General features: G+C 36.2%; 2 protein-coding genes across 2 annotated transcripts in view; one reads left to right on the forward strand and one right to left on the reverse strand.

The window, feature by feature from the left end:
- The window catches only part of LOC107653984 (polymerase (RNA) III (DNA directed) polypeptide E), an 18,746-nt gene extending 1,082 nt beyond the window's left edge, over window positions 1-17,664 (forward strand). The window contains exons 2-21 of the mRNA XM_016440842.1: window positions 154-217; window positions 319-369; window positions 1,331-1,408; window positions 1,487-1,602; window positions 1,681-1,763; window positions 1,841-1,948; window positions 3,332-3,381; window positions 3,503-3,622; window positions 4,549-4,634; window positions 4,713-4,757; window positions 4,845-4,936; window positions 7,776-7,896; window positions 7,994-8,075; window positions 8,695-8,754; window positions 10,584-10,741; window positions 11,008-11,069; window positions 11,645-12,123; window positions 13,752-13,829; window positions 13,913-14,038; window positions 16,181-17,664. Coding sequence (XP_016296328.1) covers window positions 179-217; window positions 319-369; window positions 1,331-1,408; window positions 1,487-1,602; window positions 1,681-1,763; window positions 1,841-1,948; window positions 3,332-3,381; window positions 3,503-3,622; window positions 4,549-4,634; window positions 4,713-4,757; window positions 4,845-4,936; window positions 7,776-7,896; window positions 7,994-8,075; window positions 8,695-8,754; window positions 10,584-10,741; window positions 11,008-11,069; window positions 11,645-12,123; window positions 13,752-13,829; window positions 13,913-14,038; window positions 16,181-16,237 — 2,091 coding nt within the window. The 5' untranslated portion in view covers window positions 154-178 and the 3' untranslated portion in view covers window positions 16,238-17,664. The remainder of the gene's footprint in view (window positions 1-153; window positions 218-318; window positions 370-1,330; window positions 1,409-1,486; window positions 1,603-1,680; window positions 1,764-1,840; window positions 1,949-3,331; window positions 3,382-3,502; window positions 3,623-4,548; window positions 4,635-4,712; window positions 4,758-4,844; window positions 4,937-7,775; window positions 7,897-7,993; window positions 8,076-8,694; window positions 8,755-10,583; window positions 10,742-11,007; window positions 11,070-11,644; window positions 12,124-13,751; window positions 13,830-13,912; window positions 14,039-16,180) is intronic.
- A 1,298-nt stretch (window positions 17,665-18,962) lies between these two features.
- Window positions 18,963-24,221, reverse strand: part of cdr2b (cerebellar degeneration-related protein 2b) — a 6,233-nt gene continuing 974 nt past the window's right edge. The window contains exons 2-5 of the mRNA XM_016440843.1: window positions 23,809-23,921; window positions 22,373-22,521; window positions 22,131-22,292; window positions 18,963-20,199 (exon numbers count right to left, since the gene is read on the reverse strand). Coding sequence (XP_016296329.1) covers window positions 19,530-20,199; window positions 22,131-22,292; window positions 22,373-22,521; window positions 23,809-23,921 — 1,094 coding nt within the window. The 3' untranslated portion in view covers window positions 18,963-19,529. The remainder of the gene's footprint in view (window positions 20,200-22,130; window positions 22,293-22,372; window positions 22,522-23,808; window positions 23,922-24,221) is intronic.

Raw genomic sequence — 24,221 nt, forward strand, 5'->3', positions numbered from 1 at the left:
TATGTAACATGTATATTGATGTGTGTGTGTGTGTGTGTATATATATATATATATATATATACTGTATATGTGTATATATATATATATATATATATATATATATATCATACACACACACACACATTCATATGTATGTTTGTGTGTGTTTGCAGGTTGAAGTCCTCCTCCGGTCTTCATTATGGCCAGCGGAGATGATGATGATCCAATTATACAAGAGGTAGACGTGAACATGCTGAACTAATACAGGACGATCAAACTGCAGAGTTATTGTTGTTTTTAGCATCTGTATCATTCTTACTGCTCTCTCTCTCTTGTTAGATTGATGTGTATCTGGCCAGAAGTCTCGTGGAAAAGCTGTATTTGTTCCAGGTAAGAATGACAGATAATATATTTCATACAGAAGAAGGTTATAGCTAGTGGTTGTCCGATATCAAAACTGATATCAGAGCTGTTAATATTTACCATATTGGCCCAAATATAAGACGACCCCCCTTTTTCCAGATGTACCTTTTGGAAAAAGGCTTTTTAAAAACCAAATCTAGTTTTTTCTCAGTAAAACACATTTTGTCTTCAATTATTTTCATATTGCATATTTTTCCTATTTTAATTTTTGTTTTGAAAGTATGGTAAAAACTGGTAAAACGTACCAACAATCACATTTAAAAAATATACACTTTCCAAGAAAAAAACATCGTCTTATATTCGGGTCAATACGGTAGTTTAATGATGGCCAATGACAAATTTGGGGTCAGTACAATTTTTTTTAAAGTAGTGTTTTTTGCTCACCAAGGCTGCATTTATTTGATCAGAAAATGCAGTAAAAACAGTAATATTGAGAAATATTTTTAGAATTTAAATTAACACAATTCTGTGTGAGTATATTTGAAAATGTAATTTATTTCTGTGATGCGCAGCTGTATTTTCAGCATCATTACTCCAGTCTTCAGTGTCACATGATCTTCAGAAATCATTCTAATATGCTGATTTGCTGCTCAAGAAACATTTCTGATTATTATCAATGTTAAAAACAGTTGTGCTGCTTCATATTTTTGTGGAAACGGTGATGCATTTTATTTTTCAGGATCCTTTGAGTAGAAAAATCATTTGTAACATTATAATTGTCTTTACTGGCACTTTTGATTAATTTAATTTCTTCTAAAAATCACGCTGCTCTTAACCTGTATCGTATTTTTCACCAAGAAATTGCTCATCCATAGGCAAGGCTGGAATTTTCAGTGTAATACAAAGGTCACGGTAGAGACTGATAATCTTTAAATATCACTAGTTGCATAACTTATGCAGTCACTGCTTTGAACATTTTCCTCTCCAGTATCCAGTGCGTCCTGCTTCTATGAGCTATGAGAATGTGACTCATTTGGCGGCCAGGATTAAACCCAAGCAGCAGAAGGTAAGCTGGTGTTCACTGCTCGTTTCTTAAGCTTCTCCTATTAAACACAGAGCTCATGTTTTTCCTCCCTGCATCCAGGTTGAACTGGAGGTAGCCATGGACACCATGAGTCCGAACTACTGCGGCAGTAAAGGCGAGCAGATCGCGCTCAATGTGGACGGCACGTCCTCAGAGGACTCCAACGTTTACTCGACGTGAGGAGCATCAACCTTTCTGATGTTTACTGCCTGACTTTGGTGTTCGTAGTTTTAATCTCTTCCTTCTGCTTACAGGAAAATGATGGACAAGCAAACGTTCTCCTCGATCCAGGCGACCACTAACACGTCCCGCTACGCTGCGGCTGTGTTTCACAAAGGTTGGCTTTTGCAGCGTCGCATTCCTGTGGAGTAGAAGCAATTATGTGATGATCTGTTATTGATGTTTTGGTTGCAGGAGAGCTTCATCTCACTCCACTGCAGGGAATCCTCCAGATGAGACCCAGCTTCACCTACCTTGATAAAGCTGATACTAAACATAGAGAAAGAGAGGCGGCCAATGAAGGTGTGGGGTGTTTTGGGGTCACTTCTGGTTTTTATTTTAATACGGTATCCTTTCTCGATTTGATCATAAAGGCATTATATATGAAACATTTTTTCTTTTCTTAAATCAGATAGCTAAAACTAAAAATTAACACCATTGAAAGAAACATAAACATTACATGAAATCAACTAAAATGGAAACTTTTTATTTCAGCTAGTTTCCAAGGCAACGTCTCTCATTTTAGTTTAGTTTAACTTGATGTACTAAAATAACTAAAACTGAATTACAATTAATAAACATTATATAGATAAAAAAAAAAAAAGACAAAAACACAACAAAGTTACTAAAGCAAACTAAAATGAAAATGGAAAATAGAAAAATAAAAACTGGTTCAAAATATTAATAAAACTATATTAGTATGGCAGTGGTACTACAATAACACTGTTTAAAATATATTTTATTTGTCACACATAACCATACATATATGATGTGCCGTGAAATGCTTTTTTCAACCCTAAACATTGAATAAAATTTAACAGAAGAATAACATAGGATTAGGGGTGTGCGATATTGACAAAAAATAATATCTCGATATTTTCTGGGATTTGATCGATGACGATAATTAGACAACATTTTGCTGAGTGTGTAATTGTGCTGATATAGATAAGGACTACAGTGGACAGCTGACTCCTAAAGTTTTTGATATTCTGCATATTCTGTGTGGTGATCAGTTCACAGCAGTGATAGAAATTAATGTCAAATCGCACATCGTTAAAACAACAATTACGATATCATCGCAGATGATATATATCGCACACCCCTACATAGGATCACAAAAAAATGTACACAAGTCAGAATAGAAAATATTTTAAAAATCGGAAATAGTTTTAAAACAATGTAGGGAAGAAAAAAATCATATATAGAAACATTTGGTAGATAGATATATCTATATAATATACCAGTGCATTTACTTACTTGCCAGCAACCCGCCAAAATAAAAGCTTGCTGATTTTAGGTTTGAAATTGTTGAAAATTCATATAAAAATGTAAAAAGTAAAAATAATAATTTAATCCATAAATAAAAAAGAAGATAAAAATGTAATCATTAGTATTGTGTTGTTTAAGTGTATTATAAAACAATTGTTTTTATATTAAAAAATACAAACAAAAGTATTTAAAAAAAAAAACTGAAAGTGCAATAATACTGTTGTTACTATTATTGATTATTTTATTTTTATAGTTATATTTAACGGGTCAAACTATGTGCAGTGTGAGCACCAATCCAAATCTCAAGGTGCTCTCATGAAAACCAGACTGGAAAACTGAATATTTAAATATTATGCAATTCTGACCAGTATGATAGATGCATTATTAAGATGAACTAATGAGTGTGTCCATTTGCAGCTGGAGACTCTTCTCAGGATGAGGCAGAAGAGGATGTTAAACAAATCACTGTAAGACTTCATGCAGTTGTTTTCTTTTTTGGAAAGTATAGAACAAAATGCTGAGTCATGAGCTGTGTTTGAGCCTGTGCTCATGCTCATTGCTCTTATTGTTTACTTGCCCTTTAACCAGGTGAGGTTTTCCCGGCCCGAGTCAGAACAGGCCCGTCAGCGCCGCATCCAGTCGTACGAGTTCCTGCAGAAGAAACAGGCTGAAGAGCCCTGGGTTCACCTGCATTACCACGGTGTAAAGGTGCGTGTGATCATGTGACCCGCCGCAGCACACTTGACTCACTGTGATCTCACTGTAAACCACATCAAACAAACACATCGTTATTACTGCTCGGAAATCACATTTCTTACACTTACAAAGACTTTGACTTTACTCCTGAAATCATAGTAAACTTGCCGTCTTAATGTTTGAAAGTGAAGAACTTAAGACATATAAATTTTAGTATTAGAACTTGTAGTGTAAAATAAAAAAAATGATTATATTATGAATATTTTCTTTATTTTACAGTGCAGTTGTAATTTATAACAGTAATAATAACTTTATTATTATATTTATTCTTATTATTAATAATGATGATTGATGATGATAAAAAAAGGCTTTCTAATTGCATGTGATGTGACTGTTAACTGACAGCAGAGAACTGTGAACATGCAGTTGTGTTAAATTATTGAAATATTAGCATTAAATCTCTGGGACTTTAAGTAAGGTTTTGGTTTTCAATATGTGATAATGTTATCAAAGATTTGTTTTTTATTACAGTACAATACAATTACAGTAAATGATAATAATTGCATTATTATTAATAATAAATTATGATTGAGGTAAAAAAAAATACTGTGAATGTTTGGAACAAAAAGTGAAATATTTATATCACAGTTCAAATCACAATATTGTATAATGGCAAAATAATCGCAATGCTGTGTAATTTTTGTTCAAGACGTTCAGCCTTTATAAAAACCATTTTAAAAATAATTCAAATAAATCACCAAAAGAGATTAAATATTTAACTGTAAACATTAAGCGACATCTGAGAACTGCAGACTCGAATGTGTTAAATGTTTAATTATTGAAATATTAACCTGAAATGTCATTTAATATTTTATCCGGAATCATTCAGTGTGTATTATATTATTCATGCATTCTCGTTTATTGTGATTCATCTTTAGGACGGACGTTCTGAGCACGAGCGCCAGTATCTTTACTGCCAGGCCATGGACACAGCAGAAAACACAGAACTGGTGAAAACACCACGGTTAGTGCCTTCTGAACACTGGAGGATCAGTTTGTGAAATATGTGTGTTCATCTGATGTATTTTTGCTCTCTCCTCAGTGAATATCTGTCCATGCTCATGCCTCCTTTGGCTGAAGAAAAAGTGTAAGTAGAAGAACATTCAGTAGGATGCTGTGAGGTGTTTGTATTTTTCCCATTTGCCTTTTCTTATGTTGTCATCTCGTCCTCTAGCGCCAAGCCCATGGGTCCCAGTAACGTGCTCTCCATGGCCCAGCTCCGCACACTGCCTCTTGGGGAACAAGTCAAGATGCTGATGAAGAACGGTGAGCTTGGGTTGCGTTATTGTTTATGGTCAAATTCAGGCATCCTCAAATAGAGGACCGCAATCCAACCGAGGTTCCAACCGAGCTGTGAGACATTGACAACAAGTAGCACCAATATTTCTACTGTTTAAAGGCAGTGATTTGTTATGATTTTTGTTATGCTGGTAAAAAGTCTCTTCACATCCCGATAACAATCGCTAAGTGAAGTGGTCTAAATGTGTATCAGTTTATAATATAACAATCAAAACAATAGAAATATTCTACATTTAGCAGCTTCAGAGTATACAAATATGAAAACGCATACATCAACAAATCCAATTTATTAGCAAATTAAAACCGAAATCAAATGATAGCACAAGAATGTTCAGTGAGGAAACAAATTAAATTAATTTAAATATATAGGCATGAGTCAAATGGTTCATAATAGATATTCCAGGTCTCTAAGAAGATGTGGGTTTTGTTTTTTAAACTGTATGTTAAATATTCCATATGCAGTGTGTCGTTTATGATATTTTAAAATAGTTCAAATGTTGGAGGGTGTTTCTTTTTCCCTTTCTTAGATACGTAAGAAATCAGATCTACCCTTTTGATAAATAAAGGGTCTGATATCTCATTTAAGTTCACCCCAAAAAGGAGTCTTGTGATATTTCTTTCCCAGGACAGTCACAGAGAACTCATGTACACTATATAAGATGCGCATTAAATATCGCATGCAATTTATCGTGCAGCCCTAATGTGCAGTGTGTTGTTTATAATATCTTTTAAATAATTAAAATGTTGGAGGGTGTTCTTTTTTCCAGTTTAATCAAATACATTTCTTGGATACTTATGAAATCAGACCTACCCTTTTAATAAATAAAGGCTCTAATATCTCATTTAAGTCCACCCCATAAAGATATACAGTGGGTACGGAAAGTATTCAGACCCCCTTAAATTTTTCACTCTTTGTTATATTGCAGCCTCTGCAAAAATGTCAACAATTCTGTGTTTTTCTGTCAATATGGGGTGCTGTGTGTACATTAATGAGGAAAAAAAATTAACTTAAATGATTTTAGCAAATGGCTGCAATATAACAGAGTGAAAAATTTAAGGGGGTCTGAATACTTTCCGTACCCACTGTATGTGACCCTGGACCACAAAACCAGTCATAAGGGTCAATTTTTTTGATATTGAGATTAATACATCATCTGAAAGCTGAATAAATACGCATTGATGTATGGTTTGTTAGGATAGGACAATATTTGGCTGAAATACAACTATTTGAAAATCTGGAATCTGAGGGTGCAAAAAAATCTAAATATTGAGAAAATCGCCTTTAAAGTTGTCCAAATGAAGTTCTTAGCAATGCATATTACTAATCAAAAATTAAGTTTTGATATATTTACGGTAGGAAATGTAAACAATATCTTCATGGAACATGATCTTAATACTTCATATACTAATGATTTTTGGCATAAAAGAAAAATGTATAATTGTGACCCATACAATGTATTGTTGGCTATTGCTACAAATATACCCCAGCGACTTAACACTGCTTTTGTGCTCCAGGGTCACTTATTAAAGAAGTCTTGTGATATTTCTTCTCTAGGACCATCACAGAGAACTCATGAACAATATCCCAAAACTCATTTAATTTGACCCTGTGTGTCTTACATCTGTTGCAAGGAGATGCGCCAGAGTCTAAATGTATTTATATCATCTATGGAAGGCATAGGAACATAAAATGTTCATCCAATCATATCCCTCGGTCCGAGGGCTACGATAGGCTGTCCTACCTGCCTGTCAACGTATGAATTTGCATACCTCCTTGCACCCTGTTCACACAGACATGATCCGTCATCAGCGCGTTACATTACACTATTACAGAGCGAGTGAGAATGGAAGGGCTTCATTCAAGCCCTCTCCGCTCCGTGCGCTAAAGACGGAAAACACCACATGAGCTGCAGATGAAGTGGTTATTTTAACAATAGTAGCAGAAACACAGTGAGCAGCAAAATAGGTTGATACTTTTGCTAAAACGCTGCTAAAAATGAGAATGCAGCAATCGAGTTTCAGATATGACTCCGACTGTTCAAATAAACCAGACTTGTGATTTTCATCTTTTTCAAATACATTTAGCATTATTAATCAGCATGTTCAGAGCATTTCAGTGTTATAATTGGAAAAAATGATTTGTATATGGCAAGGAAAGAGAGAATAAACTTTGAAATGACTAATTACCTTTCTTTTCTGCTCATGTTGAGAGTGTTTAGATTATTATGTACATTGTTTGTTTGATTTTAGTGGATACTTATTTTAAGCAAAATGTCAAAATGTTCCAGACTTTCCCTGAAGCCTCAATCATGTGGCCTTCTGCCGTACGTGGTATCTAAATGTAAAAATAATAATAGACTGATAAAACATCCGATCTTACCTTTTAATATTCAAACCCAATTGAGCTCAACTGCTAAAAATATTGACATCTTTTGTATAATAATTCTCAGACACACCGCTTTGGCTCTCAGGTTCCAGTAGCCTCAACTTTGATGAGTATTTTAACTGCTTAGGATTTTTCTTTTGCAAATTACACCCTTGCTCCGTGCACTGCGTTAAGCTAACTGAGATGTATCATAGCACTTGCATATCATTGCTCTTTTGTTGATTTTGATTGCTTCACTCATTTGTAAGTCGCTTTGGATAAAAGCGTCTGCTAAATGACTAAATGTAAATTACTGCTGTCAAGATGGAAATTTATAACTGTTCCAAAAAGCATTTTCCGGACCCCCGCTGAAACCGGACCTCTTAGAACTTTCAGGCAAATTGTTTCTGTCTCTATATAACCGTTTTCTTTTGCTCGTAGTGAAGGTGATGCCGTTTGCCAATCTGATGGGGCTGCTGGCCTCAGGAACGGACTCCACCGCAGTGCTGCGCTGCATCCAGCAGGTGGCGCTGCTCGTACAGGGCAACTGGGTCGTGAAGAGGTGAGGATGGCGTTTGTTTCCTCTCTACATTGAGTTAATGCATGATGTTTTAGTAGATGAAGTGCTAAAATTCTCTGTGTGTTTTTGTCTTTGACAGTGACGTGCTGTATCCCAAAAACACCTGTAGTTCCCACAGCGGCGTTCCTGCTGAAGTGCTCTGTCGCGGCCGAGACTTTGTGGTGAGTTTCATTTCTTTCCTTTATTTTGGTTTTCTCCACATGAACGGATTGTGTCATACAATTACAGATACCACTGAGTGATATCATTAGCTCTCTATATACACGTTAATGTGTAATCAGCCTCTCTAATTAATATTAATGCTGTAAAAGAAACAGAACAATGTACTGTTTCACTTACAGTTAAGGTAGAGCAAGGTTATATGATCGTGGAACTGTCATATGATTCAATTAACACATGGACAGCATGACATAAAAACAAAAGAAAGGAGAAGATTAATTCATAGCAGGACTACTTGCAGTATAAGCAAAAACAGCAGCCGTAAATCTAAAAATAAAATATTAATAGTAAAAAAAAAACATTATTATAATAATGATAGTAGTTACATGAATTAATAAGAGCAGTAAATAGCTTGTCATCCAGCAGCATTTACAGTTTAATTTCACAAGTGTAAGGGTGAGTTTTTTTTATTTTATTTTATTTTTTCTTCTCTTTTGGCTGAAATATGTGAAATGTTGTGGTTACATACCCTAATATGATTCCTGTGTCCTGGTTTTGATATTTGGTGATCTGAAAAGTGTTGTTTTCAGAATGTTTGCTGATTTCATATTGCACTTTCAGATGTGGAGATTCACTTCAGAACGAACCCTGATGAGAAAAGAGGTTGCTGCTATCATAAAGGTTTGTGTGCTGAATTAAATGAGTGCTCGAGTATAACAGAAGATGGCGCTGTAAGGACAAGATGTGATGTTTTACCCTTTATAGTCTGACAATGAAACCTAGTTCATACATTTTATCAATTAAAAGCTCTTTTAGTGTAATTGAACAAACATCAACCTTCAGCTGGTGCTTCACGAGTCTTTTTTCTGTCAAATCTTTACTGATTTTTATCAAGTAAACATCAGAATAACTGTAGTAAGTAATATTTCCAGATGAACACTTACTGGACTGAAGCAGCTCAGCTTTACTTGATTCTCCATCAATCATGTTTTAGAAAAATCAGTGAGTCTCAAATCTGATCCTCAGGATCTTTTGAGGAGCGTTTGTTTCCAGAAGCTTTACTTTCACTGTTCCTCAGCGGAGGAATGATCTTCACAAGCCTCCAGAACATCTCACATCTTCTGAGGAGCCTTTATTTCTTCAGCTCTCAATCACTGCGTTATATGTTCTGATCATTTCAATCTCATCTTACTAAGACATATTATTGGAGATTGATGGAGTTTATTGGAGTGATGACTGATATTTATTTATGTCATTTTATGTCAGTATCTGCTGTACTGTTATAAATATCTCATTGATTTACATTTCAAGCATTAGACTTTCATCATATAAATATCAGCATCAGCACCAAATTGCATATTTTTGCTCAGTTTTTGCTTCATATTCTCACTGTCAGATTATGAGCCTGATGTATCATATGATACTTAACAAAAACACATATGCAGACCTGTCAACCTGTACGCATTTTGCGTAGTGGCTACGCATTTTGACCTCAAAGTACGCTGGTACGATTTGTCACTCTAAACTACGCAAAAATCTAGTGACGCCTCTGTCCACGCGCAGTATTCAAAACAAGCAACAGAAAAAGATGAAGAGTTCAACCAATCAGAACGTTTTTTGTTTTGTTTTTGCATTTAAATAATTTCTGCATTTTATTTCTCTCCTAGTAGCCTATAGTTTATAGTTTCAGTTCAAAGCGGCTCGCGCTCGCCCCGTCAGATGCTCTGACAGAAAGGCTGCATGTGAGGCTGACAGAGACGCCAAACAGACAGAGCTCAATGAAATAGGAGCGCAATAACTCTGACTGAAATATACATTTTGCTGAAATATTTGTAGTTGGACGATAAATGTGACATGTAGAATTTTAAACCTACAAGTAAGTGTATTTGTATGATAGCAGCACTAACTGTAAAGTGTAATGGGGTAATCAAAATAGCCTTTATACTCAATTAGTCTGTGCTTTTTATTATTTTCATTTTTAGTTTAGTAACTTTAACTTCTGCTTTAAAATTATTATTTTTGTTTTTAGATTGCAATGTTACAATGTAATGTGATTTTAACCGTTTTTTGCACATAATATGTGCCTACATGCTTACATGCACTTTATTTGTTTAATACAAATACAAAATACCGAGATATATAGGCTACCGTATACCGCAAATCAGCCCAAAAATACAGAGATATAAATTTTTGCTCATATCGCCCAGCCCTATACAGAAGTGTACTGGAGTTTTAATTAAAGTCTACTGGAGTTTTTTTTGCTTTCTTTTTTAAATAGCATTAAAAAAAAACTAAATAGCAAAAATTAACTAAACGGTAAAAAACTGTAAACTGTTTACCCCCACTACACCCCCGCCCACGCTGATGGTACTCAAAAAAAAATTTCAATGTTGGCAGGTCTGCTGATGTATCATATGATACTTAACAAAAACACAGATGCAATCATATATATATATATATGTGTGTATATGTGTCGTCCTCTGATGTTTTTCTCTGTCATGTGACTACAGCTTCCTCCAGAGGACGTTAAGGACTTACTGGAGCAGATGTCTGTCCCTCGATTAAACCGAGGCTGGGAGTTCCTGTTGCCCACGGATCATGATTTTGTCAGAAAGCATCCTGATGTGGCTCAAAGGCAGCACATGCTTTGGCTGGGCATTCAGTCTAAGTATGACATGACCTCGCAGAATTTGACATTAAACCCTTATTTTCTTTATTCTATGAAACACAAAAGGACTTTTGATCATCTAAAAAAAGTGTGCAGGCGCTATAGCAATTTGTACAGGGTTACAACAACATGAATATTTGAATTAATGCTTTAGCTAAATAGGATAAATAATACAGAATATTCAAGATATCGTACATAGTTTGGTCTTAATAGGAAGTGAGAATCTCAGTCTCCCAGTGTTTTTCTAAATAAACACTATATTGCAGGTTGGAAAAAGTGTTTAACTTCTCCAAAGATGACTTTGTGCCGAAAAAGGATGCTCAGATGGGTATGTTCTGACTTTTTACTTGTGTAAAATATATATATATATATATATATATATATATATATCACTGTTCAAAGGTTTGAGGTCTGTAAGAATTCTTAATGCTTTTAAAGTCTCTTCTCCTCACCAAGGCTGCATTTATTTGATCAAATTTAAAACGATTTAAAACTGTTGTTTTCTATGTGTATCTATGTTAAAATGTAATTTATTCCTGTGATGCGCAGCTGTATTTTCAGCATCATTACTCCAGTCTTCAGTGTCACATGATCTTCAGAAATCATTCTAATATGCTGATTTGTTGCTCAAGAAACATTTCTGATTATTATCAATGTTGAAGACAGTTGTGCTGCCCAATATTTTTGTGGAAACTGAGGCATTTTATTTTTCAGGATTCTTTGATGAACAGAAATATCAAAAGAACAGCATTTGTTTGAAATCGAAATCTTGTGTAACATTATAGATGTCTTTACCGTCACTTTTGATCAATTTAATGCGTCCTTGCCAAACTAAGCCTGCTGAACCCAAACTTATAAACAGTATTGTTTCTCCGTGTTCATGTGGTGCTGTGTTTTCTGCAGAGCCCGTTCACATCAGCGGAGACCAGCGTCTGAAAACGGCGAAGGAGAACGCTAGAGAAAACCAATCCGCCATGCAGAGGGAGCTGGACGCTCGTAGACTGAAGGCGTCCAGAAACACGGCCTCGTCCGGTGAATCTGCCGCCCCGTTGCAGGTCAAACAGGAGCCCATGAGTGACTCTGAAGAGCCCATGGACACGTCAGGCCCGCTCACTAACGGCTCGCTCAACGGTTACCCCAACTCTACCTCTCCAGCCTCGGACCCTCATAACGGACACACTCACGCCTTCACCCCAGAGCTCCAGGACTTTGTGCGGAGCACTTTCCGGAAGCACTATGTTTTGTGCCTGAGTGAAGTGAAGAGGCTGTTTAACCTGCATCTGGCCAGTTTACCCACGGGGCACTCGGTGTATGGCCACGTGACGGACCGCATGCTGCAGGAGACCATCCTCCAGAGCCAGTGCAGACAGATCCTGGTGCCTGTAAGTACTGTGGTGGATGATGGGCGGTTTTAGTGCACCACATAGTGCTTTGTTATAAATTGATTTAAAATATGCATTTGGAAAACAAGTGTAGATGCACTGATATTAATATTAATTATAAGCCCAATATAGATTGATTCAACAATTAAAAATATGCACTATGGTTTGTCAATATTTACATTTATTCATTTTAGCAGATAGAAAACTAAGCTACATCATTAACATCACAGTGATTTTAATGTGATTAATTTGACCATTATTTTATTACATAAATAATTTGTTGACACTTTAGGGACCAATTCTCACTATTAACTCTTTCCCAGCCATTGATGAGAGATCTTGTCAATTAAGAGACAATGTTTCCCAGCCAAAGACGAGTTTTTACGGCAATCAGTGTATTTTGCTTGAAAATGCACTAGTTTGATAAAAATGCATTTTTCTCAATTTTTTGTCCAAAATGTATTTCTGATTAAACCTATCTGCATTCAAGTGGTGATAAAACATGAACACATGAAGATAGAATAAAAAAAATTTTTTGTTTGTTTAAATGCAGAGGCTCGGTTCTTTGTTTTGATATACATGTTCATGTATTAATAGCAGAAAATATTCTGAGGGCTGTCAAATTTAGGTGAAAACCATCAAAATTGTGGAGAGAGTATCACAACTCATGCGCTGGCTTCCGGTTCATGTAAACAATGCATGCGCATGGCACTGCTGCTTATGTTAACACGGACATGCGTCAGCACGCGCATGCCATATATGTGGCCAAAAGTTTTTTTGTATTTATAATTTCATTTTTTCAGATTGAATAATTTTAATTTTTGAAGTGTATTGTTATATATGTCTTGCAATATTGGTCAGATATCTTAATATTATATTTTGATAATGTTCCTGTATTGACCAGTACTAATATGCTCCGTGATGTGAGCACCTCTAAGAAGAGGTGAACTGTTTTCTGTTAGTTTATGTCTTTAACCGACTTAAGTCTGTCTGTCCTGCTCATTAAGATAATGTGTTTGATTTTAAGATTTGGTCTTGCCCTTTGTTCTTAAGGTTAATTGGATTAAGTGTGTGTGTGTGTGTGTGTGTGTGTGTGTAGCTGGTAAACAGTACTTATGTAACTACTCCTAATGGAGTTAAAGCTCTTTACAGATTAGTCCAGAATCATTTCTGAGAGTCTGAATGATGTGTTCCTGTCTCTTTGATTCTTAAAACAACACATATATCCTGATGTCAGGATATACTTATAAATATAGTTAGAATGCATTCTTTACAGTGTCTTAGTTGCATTGTAACTGTGTCTCCAAATTGTCTGAACTGTGAGCCGAATTAACTTTCTCAAGAAATTGGTGCTGTCTAGGGCTGGGTGATAAAGTCTGAAATTTACGTACATCTGTAAAATATTCTGTATATTTATTGCTCTGAAATGGCTTAAAAGGGTGTTTTTGTTCAGTTAGACTGAAAATGTTTCACGCTACAAAATTGTTAGTAATGATGCAACTAACATGCACTTAAAATAAATGGGCAAATGAAAAAGGTTTAAAATCATACACAATGTTCCTTAAAGCTAAATATGCACAGAGTCATCGTCTTGTCCAGGTCTGTCTGATGTGTGATCGTGTGTGTAGTTTCCTCCTCAGAGCAACGCTGCGGCAGACGAGCAGAAGGTCTTTGGCCTGTGGGAGAGCGGAGAAACCTTCGACAAGGTGATTTCTGAGAGCTGATTTTCAGGTTTTTGCATGTTAATTGTGATTTTGAGTATATGAGAATGCTTTTGTTTTCTCCGCAGCACCGGCAGGTTCTGTTCGAGATCTTCATGAAGAACTATCGCGTCAGAAGAAACGTGATCCAGACGCGCCTCACACAGGAGCTCGGTGACGCTGTCACCAAAACAGATGTGGATCGACTGCTCAAGGTGCCGTTACAATATTTCATTCTAGAGTTGTCATGCTACAAAAAAACATTTTAACTGTAAATACGTATTTTATTTAGTTTTTGTTGTCATTTTAAAAACAATGGTGTATAACCTTCTAGTATTTCTCAATTAAGTAAGCATCATTTTTCCAAAACCTTTTCCAAGTGTTAGACAAACAAATAAAAAGTCAGAAATAAAGTAAATAAATAACAAATTGCAAGCAATAAATCAGCTAAAAAATAAACTGGCAACTGTTTTTTTTTCTTTCTTTTTTTGTTTGTTTGTATGTTTGATTAAAAACAATGGCATGTCAACTTTATTTATTTAAAAAAAAAAATTAAAGTAAACATTGCTTTACACTTAAAACTATTTGGAAAAACAAACACAAAGTCAGAAAAAGTACTTTTTCAAATATATTGTTAGATAAAGACAATCAGAAAAATAAAATGAATAAATAAATTGCAAGTAAAAATAAATCACCTATTGTGTAAAAATTTATTTTCACCAAAAAAACTTTTTGCACCCATATGACAACAAATAGAAAGGTGATGCAACATGTCAGACATATAATTTAGCAAAGTTATTGTCTGAATTTATTTTTTAAAACAATGTATATTTAAATCAATTTAGCCTTCTTTTAAGTAAACAGAAAAATAAAGTAAATCCATAAATAAATGACAAATTACAAGCAATAAATCAAATAAATGTAATACAACAAAATTAAACATTCAGAAGTTGATGGAGAGAAAGATAATAGTAAAATGAATTTCACTTATTCTTATTTTTACGTAAATTAAGTAAAGAAAACGCCTACATATTAATGCATATTTTTAGGCTACAATTGACAGCCTGTGGAAAATAATAAAAATACCCCTTAAAATAAAACCTAAGTAATTGGACGCACTTTTGTCTCAAACTCCTAATTTGCCACTTATCAATAGTTAGTAAGGTAGTTAAGTTAAAGGCAGGGTAAGTGATTTCTGGTAGCCAATGTTGAATTTGAAATCACCAAAACAAACACACCCCTACCCCAAAAGGGTCTCGCCCCTATTTTGATAGCTCCGCCCCACACATACGTACACAACCCAGGCAACGATTAGTTCTGTGAAACAAAGCAAAACCAATCTTACGCCGTGTGTACACCGGACGCGAGTGGCGCGGCGCGACAAAATACTATAGAACTCATTATAATCAGTGATGCTGTCTACACCATAGATATAGCCTATATACATATCTATGGTCTACACTGGATGCGGCGCGGCACGACACGACAAATCCCCGACAGAAAACTGCTGCTGCGTTCTATTCATGACGTATTGACACAAATTTCAAATGATTTTCAACGGTCGCTTTGTCGCGTCCAGTGTACTAGACAGACTTTAGCTGTTGCGGCGCAGACACGGTGTTACTCACCTATCGAGAAGAAACAGAGCAACCTCGGCGTCCGATCGCAGGCCTTCCGCTCCTTGAGTTCTCTCCAGCGCTGGAAAGCTGATCCGATATTTACACGGGTCCTACTTCTTGCCTTAAGCCGCCTTTTGTTCCGCAGACGGTTTCCTCTTTTGTTTTTTTATCGGCCATCTCTATCTTTCTGTCGCTCGGCTCGGCTAATGTCCGTCCTGTGCACTGAACGCTCTCTCCTCCACATCATGAGTAGACACGCCCCTTACTGCTGATTGGCTACAAGTTTGTTTTGCTATTCGGCCCGAATCCTCTTTTGTTTTTTTATCGGCCATCTCTATCTTTCTGTCGCTCGGCTCGGCTAATGTCCGTCCTGTGCACTGAACGCTCTCTCCTCCACATCATGAGTAGACACGCCCCTTACTGCTGATTGGCTACAAGTTTGTTTTGCTACTCGGCCCGAATCAGTTTTCTAAAGCGTTTTTGAAAAATCGCTTACCCCACCTTTAAGGTATTGGTAGGATTAGGGATGTAGAATATGGTCTTGCAGAATATGTGCTTTATAAGCACTAATAATCAGACAATATGTTAATAATAGGCATGATAATAAGCAACTAGTTAATCGTGATTATTGGTCCCTGTACTAAAGTGTTAGCATGTAAGTTGTATGTGCCGGTCATTGTTAACCCTTAGTGAAGTGTGATGTGTTCTCTGCTGACAGCAGTGTTGTGTTTGCTTCAGGAGTGCTGCATGAGTTTGGGAGGGATGTGGTATCTGAAGGGAACCGTTCCCTCCTGACAGGAGAGCCGGAGCGCCGCAGATCCTGTCAATCACACGCCTCCCTCCCTCAGAGTTCAGAGAGAGTGAACACGGAGCCAACACACCCAACCAATCACTGCCCTCGGCTGACACCACCGGCCCGGGGACACGCCCACTCCGTTAACCCTTACGTCTGGTCACATGAGCATCACACGAAAAGGGCTGAAGATCCATTCAATCCTGCGTTTGCGGAAAATTGAAGTACGAGGAAAGGAGTTGTGTGCTGAATGCATACGATCAGTTATGCTGGTTTTCTTTTGCTTTCTTTTTTATGACCTGATATGAAAGTAGGTATTGCTAATAAAAATGACAGGAGATCATGATTCATCTCATTTTATCCTGCTTGTGGCCTTTGGGAGCTTGTCGGCAGATTTTGGCCTTGTTTCTTACCTTTAGCTGACTGAAAAAAAGATGTTTGGTTCAATCGTTTTCTTGATTTTATTGCATATTGAGGATTTTTTTTTTTGGTATTTTGCCCCACGTTTAAGAATGACTCTACTGTAACCCAAAGAAAACAGGCTGCAGGATACGGACACATTTGAAGACCACTAGATTATAATAAATCCTCCGAAATATTAATTTCTCAGCTCTCATTGGGTCAAATGAAGGCTATGAAGTTCCCGTTGAAATGTTTACAGCTCTGACAACCAAAAAAAAGGACAAAACGTTGGTTGATTCTGGAGCAGTTTAGCTCAATTCTAACAGACAAACCCTGTAAGTCTAATATATGAATCAATGCACATGAATATTTATTGGACCTGAAGGGAGATTGACATTGGAATGTGAAGCTCTGAATGACATTTGCAGTGGATTTATATTTGCAGTCTTGCCCATTATATGTCAGACCGTTTATGGCATTCTGCATAAATGCTGAAGCAATTTAAAAATTAATTTCTTCTGAAAATAAAAAATGCATAATGGTTACACTTTTTTTTTTCCGCCCCTCTCGTCATGCAAGTGATCTGGGATTTTTGCTCAAGTTGCTAAACTGTGTTTGGGTGTGAAAGAAAGTGCCTCTTAGTTATTCAGGGGAAATATTCTATCAGTATGATTTGCAATCTTATAATTATGACTGAAACCACCTTCACATGCAGATGTGTCTCCTCCACGCCTGCATATAAAGCGTTCACTGTCCGTCTGTTTATTAATCATTCCACATATTCATATTCTGGATCATCGTTGCCAAGTCTGTACAGTCGCACACTCAAACAGCAGAGGACCCCAAATCTGACCTTTTTTAGTTGTATGTCATTCTGAATAAATGTTGCAACTGACAACTCATCTTCAAAAGTTCTTGTTTTATATTTTATCCTACAAAAGACAATTTACATTCAGTAGTATTATTGATTTAACTTCAGTGACATTATCAGATGAGAACAAAATGTGAAATAAACTGAGCTGAAAAATGAAACAACTTGTCTTCTGTAGAGCTGCTTTACAGCTGAAATTGATTTCATAATTGATCAATTCTACAGCATTAACACTGTTATTTGTATTTGTTCACTGTCCTGTCTTTTTTTTTTTAAGCTGCTTTGAAGCAATCTGCCACTTTAAGGTGTCCTTGTTACAGTGCATTTATGTACTAAATAATATTTATTTAATTAGTTCATATTAACTTTCTATATGGTTTGGTTAAGATTTAGTTGCATGTAATTATGCATTATCTGCAGTTATTACTGTAATAAAAATGTGTAACAAGGACACTAAAATAGTTATCAAAAATAACCTTTTTTTCTTAATCTATATTACAAAATATTGAGCAAGGCTAATACAAAACCAACACTTTGATAGAAACTAATGCTCAGTTAACTGCAGAAAATTTACTAGAATGTGAAACTGTCAAATTATTTTATGTAGTATTAAGGAAATACAGGGACAAATATATCAGTAGAACAAGGGCTATACTTTTTGTTTTTGAGGTTAGTAATTTACATATACACAATCATTGATTACTGATTACATTACAGTACTTCGTATTTCTCCCAATATGCTAGAAATGGTTCTTTTTTTAAGTCTCAAAATAAGTCCGTTCTTCTATAATGTACGTTTCCTGAAATTCTACCCAGTGTCTAAGCTTACAACATTATGCCTTTGTAATTTTTCCATTTTAAATACAACCCAGTGCTATCTCTAATGTGCAGTGCATCTGTGTTGAAGATAACAGACGGCGCATGTCAGCCAGATAAATGCATTACCTAATGCTGCGACGTCACTCAAATCTTATCAAAGGCCTTGATTAGAAGCAGCCTTTCCTCTGGAACTGAAGACGATGTTCTCTGATGTCCAACAGTCTGGGTGGAAAGTCCATTTATGTGCCGTATAAAGCTCAGTCTTCTCATTTGCACTGATACAGGTGAAAGTTCACATGCAAACACTCGACTGGAGACACTTGCCCTGTTATGGGGTTATGAATGAATGGTACTAACAAGGTTGAGACTGAAACTTTTGTTTGACATCTTTAAGATGGAATGGAATTCCTTTAACAGATGCAACAAATGCACAGATCAGTAATGACTAAAACACTAGGCTTTATTGCACAAAGCTAAAGTAAATATATCTTCAAAATTCAAAAGAGAATATAAAAATTAAAGACTATTTTTGTATCATGATTATTGCATTTCATTATTTTCATGGCAAATAAGCACTCTTTCACATTACTGTAATGCAGACCAACAAATGATGTATTTAAATAATAAAACATCTATACATATTTGTGTTCATCTAATGTTTGCATCTGCTCTGCCTATAATTTACAGTGATTTTTAATTGTTTCTGCTCAGGGTGATTTTCAAAGAAAAACTTCTGTACACAACTGAAAGTATTACAACAACTTTTACAATTTAATTACATTCTTCTTCTTAGATCGTTAAATTATGTTCATTAACATAGTTTGACATTTTTAAATTTGCACAAAAGGCTATATTGTGTTTTTATTTTTCTACTATTTTCTTTTTTATTTATTGTATTGATTTATGCTAATATCATTTTTTTCCTACTGATTATGTAGTAATATATAACCTGGAAATGTTTTTGTGAGATTCACTCCACTATAAATACATGTTTGCTTCAGAGATCAGTTACAGTGCATTTAAGTTTACAGCTTTTTTTTTTACAGTAACATTTAGAAATATTTACAAAAGTGCTTTATATACACTCACCACCAGGTAATAAAAGTGGCAATAAAAGCAAGAGAGTACCTGGGATAAACCTGCCGTATCAAACCTTTAAGGTCTCTATACTAGTTCTATAGCTATAGATGCAGATCAGTGCCTCATTCAACCTGACCGGGATTGATCCTGTTCTCCTTCAGGTCCTTTTGGCTCTTTTGGATAAAGGTGAAAATCTCCTGAAACAGGGCCTTGTACTCAGGCTGCTGGGAATCGTTCTGTGTGTTTACACCCGGCGAGTGTGTGCACGTTTGGCCAGTTTTTTGCTTCTCTGACAACATCCCACCATTGCAGCGGCGCAGCAGCGTGTCGTATTTCTCCTGCAGGGCGGTGTATTGAGCATCCACCTCATTTAGCAGAGAGATACCATGATGCTTCACTGCAGGCTGCTCATCACTAAGCAACTGCCTCTCGCTGCTGCAGCACCGCCGCAGGCTCCGCCCCCTGTGTCCAGCCCCCCCCACTTCATCATCCAATGGGAGGAACACGTTATCTTCGCTCGAGCGCAAAAGCAGGCGGAGCTCCTGGACTTCAGCCTCCTTCTCGGCCAGGTGCTCCTTGTAGACTCCGAGCAGCGCCACTTTGGGCTCCAGCTGGCTGAGTTCATGCACCAGAGCATCAGCTTCCAGCTCGGCCGTCTCTCTCTGAGCGCGCTCTGTGCCCAGCTGCGCCTGCAGGGAATCAACCGAGCGCTTCAGCTCCCAGCACTCGTCTTGTTCCTCACGCTTCAGTGACGAGCGGCTGGTGGAAACAGAGCGCTCATGAGAAAAGTACCTGAAATACATGCAGCATGGTTAGAAATCAGAGCCGTTGGTCAGATAACTGAAGATCGAAATATATGAGAATCCTAATGGTATAAATTCATGTTAAAAACAACAACAGATAGCATTTTACTGAAATCTGGAGTTGTACAGACTAAAATATTGTGTAAAATATTTACTTTTTCTGAGATCAACCAAAAGAGCCTATTTTAGCGTATTTCAGAATATTCAATTAGAAAAACTGAAGGATGGGACTTAAAGTGTTAGATATAAAGACACAATCACAAACAACAAAGTCGCAATTGTTAGATATAAAGTCATAAATTATAAACAATGAAGTTGCGATTGTTAGTTATAAAGTCGCAGTTGAAGTCGCAACTATTAGATATAAAGTCGCAATTAAGAACAATGAAGCCACAATTGTTAGATATAGGCCTGGTTTCACAGATGGGGCTTAGCTTAAGCCAGGACAAGGCCTTAGTTAAATTAAGGTATTTAAGCAGCTTTTATAAAAATGCCTTAGAAGAAAACGTTACAGGTGTGCATCTTGAGACAGAACAATGGCAGTGACATATTTTAAGATATGTCAAAGCAAGATATTTTCAGTTGAGACAGCTCAAACATGCATTTTAGTCTGGGACTAGCCTCAAGCCTTGTCTGTGAAACCAGAGGATATAGTCGCAATTTTGAACAATGCAGTCGCAACTGTTAGATATAAAGTCTCAATTACAAACAATGAAATCGCAATTGTTAGATATAAAGTTGCAGTTGCAAAAATTAAGTTGCAACTGTTAGATATAAAGTCACATTTATGAACAACAAAGTCACAATTGTTAGATATAAAGTCGTAAATTATAAACAATGAAGTCCCGATTGTTAGTTATAAAGTCGCAGATGAAGTCGCGACTATTAGATATAAAGTTGCAATTTAAATAAATGAAGTCACAATTGTTAAGATATAAAGTCGCAATTCTGAACAATGCAGTCGCAACTGTTAGATATAAAGTCTCAATTACAAACAACGAAATCGCAATTGTTAGATATAAAGTTGCAGTTGCAAAAATTAAGTTGCAACTGTTAGATATAAAGTCACAATTGTTAGATATAAAGCCTCAATTACGAGCAATAAAGCCATAATTGTGAACAAAAAAGTCACAACTGTTAGATATAAAGTTGCAATGACAATAAATAAAGTTGCAGTTGTTAGATGTAAAGTCGTAATTATGAAAAATTAAGCTGCTATTTTTAGATATAAAGTTGCAATTGTTAGATTTAAAGTCGCAATTATGAACAATGAAGTTGCAATTGTTAGATATAAAGATGGGAGATAAAGTTCTGAAATATAAAATTTGCAATTGCAAGAAATTAATTTTGAAGTGTGAGATGTCAGAATTGTGAGAAATAACATTGCAAATGTGAAAATTGTGAAATCAGACGCATGTAACACAATATATATTTTCCTTTTCTTGCATCAAACAACCCTGTCCATGTCCCCTCCAGCAGATTAAGCAGAGTCTGGCAGGAATATAAATGTGTGGGAAGGTAGTTCTGCTAAGCCTGAAACCTACGAATGAGAAGAAGCTAATTTGTTTCTTTACTAATCCCCTAGACCGTGACCGTTTAAAGTGTGAGAAATAACATTGCAAATGTAAAAATTGTGAAATCAGACGCATGTAACACAATATATATTTTCCTTTTCTTGCGTCAAACAACCCTGTCCATGTCCCCTCCAGCAGATTAAGCAGAGTCTGGCAGGAATATAAATGTGTGGGAAGGTAATTCTGCTAAGCCCGAAACCTACGAATGAGAAGAAGCTAATTTGTTTCTTTACTAATCCCCTAGACCGTGACCGTTTAAAGGCCACTAGTTTCATGTACTTGACCTACTGTAGCACAAAACACAGTGGGGGTTTAAAATATGCAAAAATGTACTGCAGAAACCTACTTGTGTAACTGACAGTTCTCCTCGCAGCATGTGAGACCCTGAACACTGTCAGGATCACGATCACTGGACCGGTTCTGTTCAGCAGAATCCAGCTTCAGCTTCTGCATGTCTCTCTGGAGCTCCTCCACCTGAGTCTGCAGCCCTTCTACCGTCTCTGTGAGCCTGCCGTCAGGAAAGACGCCATTTAAAGCATTTTCTCCTTGGCTTCATGCATTCATTTACCATCGTTTCTAAAGTCTTACCCTTCGATCTTCATCTGAGCCGCTCTGTTCTCCAGCACCAGTCGTTGGTTTTTCAGCTCCAGGTCTTGTGCGGTTGAATCCAGCTGCTCGTAGAGTTTAGCTTGCTGATCGTTCGCCGACCTCAGCATATCCACCTGTTTAGAAAGATACTGAACAAAGGAGAAAGAAACATTAGACTGAAATCTAACAAGTTCCGATACCTTTGTCTGTCTTATTTGCATAAAGGCTTTTTCTCAGTTATTCTTAGCAAAATGTAAATCTAAGATATGCATCCGTTTTATTGCCTTTTAAGAGAAGTCTGAGTCAAGTTCTAGCTATAGATTCATTCATTTAAACTGTTTAACCATTATGGAGGCACTAAAGGCTATCAGTTGTGCTTTGCAAATATTGACGCTAAGTGACAATCTGGCACAGTATCTAAAATATTAGGCAATACATTCTCAATTTATGGCCTTTAGATACAATACATCTAAATATCTGTCTATTTCTGTGAGTACTGTATTTTAAAATGGTTTATCACTGCATGGAACAGACAAAGGTTTATACAACCATAAAATCAACTGATTATACAGAGAACGTAGATGGAGGAACTATCCAAAGAACCATGTCAATAAAAGACTGCTTTTCTGTGCATATGGTTTTCGTTTCCTCAGAACAGAGGGTTTATTTAACCATGTATATATGTCTTTAGAAGGCCTTTGTCTTTCAAACACATTAAAATACACAAATTCATGTTATTTCTTATTTACATGTAATGCAGGGATTCCCTAACTTCTTCATCAGCCGAACCTCTTTCACCTAATATATTTTCTTGAAGCACCACTGAGATTTTACGGTAATAAGGTCATAATTTAGTAACACATTTGCATGTTCACAGTTCTCTGTCATTGGTTAATGGTCACATGACATGCAGGTAAACAAACATCATATTTCACCTTTTTTAGTAAGTGTTTTAGTTCAGTAAGTTCAGTTTAGTTTAGTTCAGTTTTAGTAAGTGTTTTACGTCATAAATTATTAGATTTTCAGTAAACTCATGAACTCCCTGCAGTTCCTTCACGAGTCCCAGTTTGGGAAACTTTGACGAAATGTTAAATGCATTCATTTTGTTAATAACAATGAATGGAATATATATATTTTTCTATTAGTATGGTACAAGATTATCCTATTTAAATCAATGTGACAAACCAGTTAGGCCAAAAGTAATCTAAAAGTAGTGTGTAATGTAATGGATTTGGAATCACAAACCAACTACAATTTACAATTTTAGATAGATAGATAGATAGATGGATGGATGGATGGATGGATGGATGGATGGATGGATGGATAGATAGATAAAACAATTTACAATTTTAGATAGATAGATAGATGGATGGATGGATGGATGGATGGATGGATAGATGGATAGATAGATAGATAGATAGATAGATAGACAGTGCCTCTATCTCCTGTATCTGTTCCTGGTTGGTGATGCACATCTGTTGGAGGGTCTCTTCTAAGTCTCTGTTCTGCTCCAGTAAATTTTTACCCAATTCGGCGGCCAAATGAAGATCTGCAGAAGAAGACGAAGAGAACATCTAATGAGCAACCAAAACTGAAGACAAAAAACACTTTTTTTTATTTATGCATACAAGCAGTGTTGGGGGTAACGCATTACAAGTAACGCGAGTTACGTAATCAGATTACTTTTTTCAAGTAACTAGTAAAGTAGCGCATTACTTTTTAATTTACAAGAGAATATCGGAGTTACTTTTTCAGACAAGTAACGCAAGTTACTTTTTTCCCAATTTATTGATTGACAGCTCTCCTGTCCCCATGTTGAGAGAAATCAGATGTTACTGTAGTTCTAAAA

The sequence above is a fragment of the Sinocyclocheilus anshuiensis genome, unplaced genomic scaffold (assembly GCF_001515605.1).
Source record: "Sinocyclocheilus anshuiensis isolate Anshui unplaced genomic scaffold, SAMN03320099.WGS_v1.1 scaffold454, whole genome shotgun sequence".
In the NCBI taxonomy this organism is placed as follows: Eukaryota; Metazoa; Chordata; class Actinopteri; order Cypriniformes; family Cyprinidae; genus Sinocyclocheilus; species Sinocyclocheilus anshuiensis.